At 65.2% G+C, this 1,901-nt stretch overlaps 1 protein-coding gene across 2 annotated transcripts; it reads left to right on the top strand.

The window, feature by feature from the left end:
• The first annotated feature begins 288 nt into the window (after positions 1-288).
• LOC130158772 (skin secretory protein xP2-like) lies at positions 289-1,593 on the top strand. Of its 2 annotated transcripts, XM_056359778.1 has the most exons (3): positions 289-637; positions 989-1,154; positions 1,368-1,593. In XM_056359778.1, exons 1-3 carry the CDS (start codon positions 311-313, stop codon positions 1,532-1,534), a joined length of 660 nt encoding a protein of 219 aa, XP_056215753.1. In that variant the 5' UTR covers positions 289-310; the 3' UTR covers positions 1,535-1,593. The 2 variants fall into 2 exon arrangements, with proteins under 2 accessions (XP_056215753.1, XP_056215752.1); XM_056359777.1 differs by having other exon boundaries at positions 989-1,593.
• The last annotated feature ends 308 nt before the right edge of the window (positions 1,594-1,901 follow it).

The following is a 1,901-nucleotide window of genomic DNA, read 5'->3' as shown; positions in this document are numbered from 1 at the left end:
CCAGGCACATTCCACAAACACCGAGCCAGCAGCTGCTGCCCTGGCTGCAGCTGCTGAGGAAGAGGAGCAGCGCTCGCCACTCGCTCCCACAGAACAGGAGGCGGCAAAGGCAGCGGCTTCTCTCTTCAGCAAGCAGGGCACAGCAGCACAGGCAGGGAGCCAGGAACCTGCCCCACACAGCCCCACAGCCCACACCGTGGCTCTGCAGGACGCAGCTTGGTGGGACATGAGTGATGTCCTGCATGAGCTTGAGGCTGTGATCCAAGAACGCAGCCAGCAGCCGGTGGAACAGCGGCACTCGGCACAAAGCATGGATGCGGTGATGGCAGTAAAACCACGTGCAGCAACTGAGGATAGCGAGTCTACATTGGCTGCAGAGCCTCGGGGAGAGCCCAGCACAGCCTCTCCTGTCCCAGACGAACGCCAGGATGAAGAACACATGGCTTCTCCCATGTCTGGAGACCATCCAGGAGAGGCTAGTGCAGCCATCGTCTCCCCGGCAGCACACGATCATGAAGGGGCTTTTTTGTTGCCTGAAAATGCTGTGGACAACACCGCCACACCACACCTTGCCCCAGCAGCAGAGAACGGAGACAATGAGACAGCTTGTCCCCTGCCTTGGGAGCCTTGGCACCAGGTGAGCCAGGGGTGCGTGGCCAGCACCGAGCATCCCCAGGTACCGGAGGCAGGCGCGGCGCCCGGGGCATGTGTGGCAGGGACATGGCTGGTGGACATCCTCTCCATCTCCTCCCCACCACCACCACCCCCCCGGCCCCCGCCCCCGCCTTTAGTCTTGCTCTCCCCATGCAGGCGACCTCCCAGCACAGAGGCGACACGCAGCCCTCCTCTGGCTGCAGGACCGTAAGCCCAGCCAACCCGACACCTAACACTGCCAAGCCTACCACGAAACCCCATCCCCAGGCGCCGGTTTCTCCCCGCATCCAGTGACGGATGCTTAGCTCTCCCTTTGTTGTTCCTGTTTTTATAGGAGGCGCCAGGGGTCTTGGCCAAGGAGGACGACAAGTGGGAAGACATCAGCCTGGAGCTCTTCCAGGACCCCCACGCTGTTCCCCCGGAGGGCCAGGCAACCTCCGAGCAGAGTGGTAACACATCGCCCTGCTCCGGCTCCAGGGATGAGCCCGAGGATGAGCCAGGTACGTCCGAGTCGAGCGCTGCCTCGGCCAGGGCAGGCCCGGTCCGGCTGTCCCGGCGCCCTGCACCCAGGCCAGGGCGGCAGGACTGCGTGCAGAGGGGCTGGCCGTTCCCTGGACACCCCTCCCTGGGGAAAGCCCTCGGTGGTGGGGAGCAGGCAGGACCTTGCCCATTACCTGCCCAGCCCCTTGCCTACAGCTCTCCTTCTTCCACAGGCATCGCCGCCCTGCCGCACACCCCAGCTCGACGGCGACGGCCCTCCCTCTTCCGCAGGGTGCTCAGGGCTCTGCGCAGGGCTTTCTCCTGTACCTGCATCACGGCACAGCGAGAGCAGCAGCGCCCTGCTGCCAGCGGGGCCCATGAAGGTGCCGGCTGCCCCTGAGCCCGTGCTGCATGCGGAAGGTGCAGCGCAGGGAGGCACTGGAGGGATGGCTGCCGGGACTGCGCCTCACGCATTCAGCTGCCCTGAGGACATCGTGGCGCCAGCCTCTGCTGGCCCCTGCATGCTTTCTGAGGCCAATAAAAGCTGACCATTTTCCCCCAGGGCTCATGTGTGCCTGCTCCACCCTGGCAGAAAGACCCGCGCAGGCAAGGCCCACGCCAGCAGGCAGAGCTGGAGAGCCCCTGTGCTCCCTCTTCTCCACGCTGAGCAGAGCCTGTGCCCTCGGCCTCTGCCCATGCCGCTGGCATTCCAGCTCCCAACCAGATGGGGCCTCCGCTGGCCTCGCTCCACGGGGCCCGTGTCTGCC

This window comes from Falco biarmicus, chromosome 14 (assembly GCF_023638135.1).
Source record: "Falco biarmicus isolate bFalBia1 chromosome 14, bFalBia1.pri, whole genome shotgun sequence".
NCBI classification, from domain to species: Eukaryota; Metazoa; Chordata; class Aves; order Falconiformes; family Falconidae; genus Falco; species Falco biarmicus.
The sequence above is the reverse complement of the archived record's forward strand: the minus strand, read 5'-3'. Positions and strand labels throughout refer to the sequence as shown.

What these genes read in the sequence shown, in the direction of transcription:
- LOC130158772 (XM_056359777.1), top strand. Translation starts at nt 311, where the DNA reads ATGGATGCGGTGATGGCAGTAAAACCACGTGCAGCAACTGAGGATAGC. An exon ending in CTTGGGAGCCTTGGCACCAG is followed by an intron (nt 638 to 988) that starts GTGAGCCAGGGG and finishes CTGTTTTTATAG; the next exon opens with GAGGCGCCAGGGGTCTTGGC.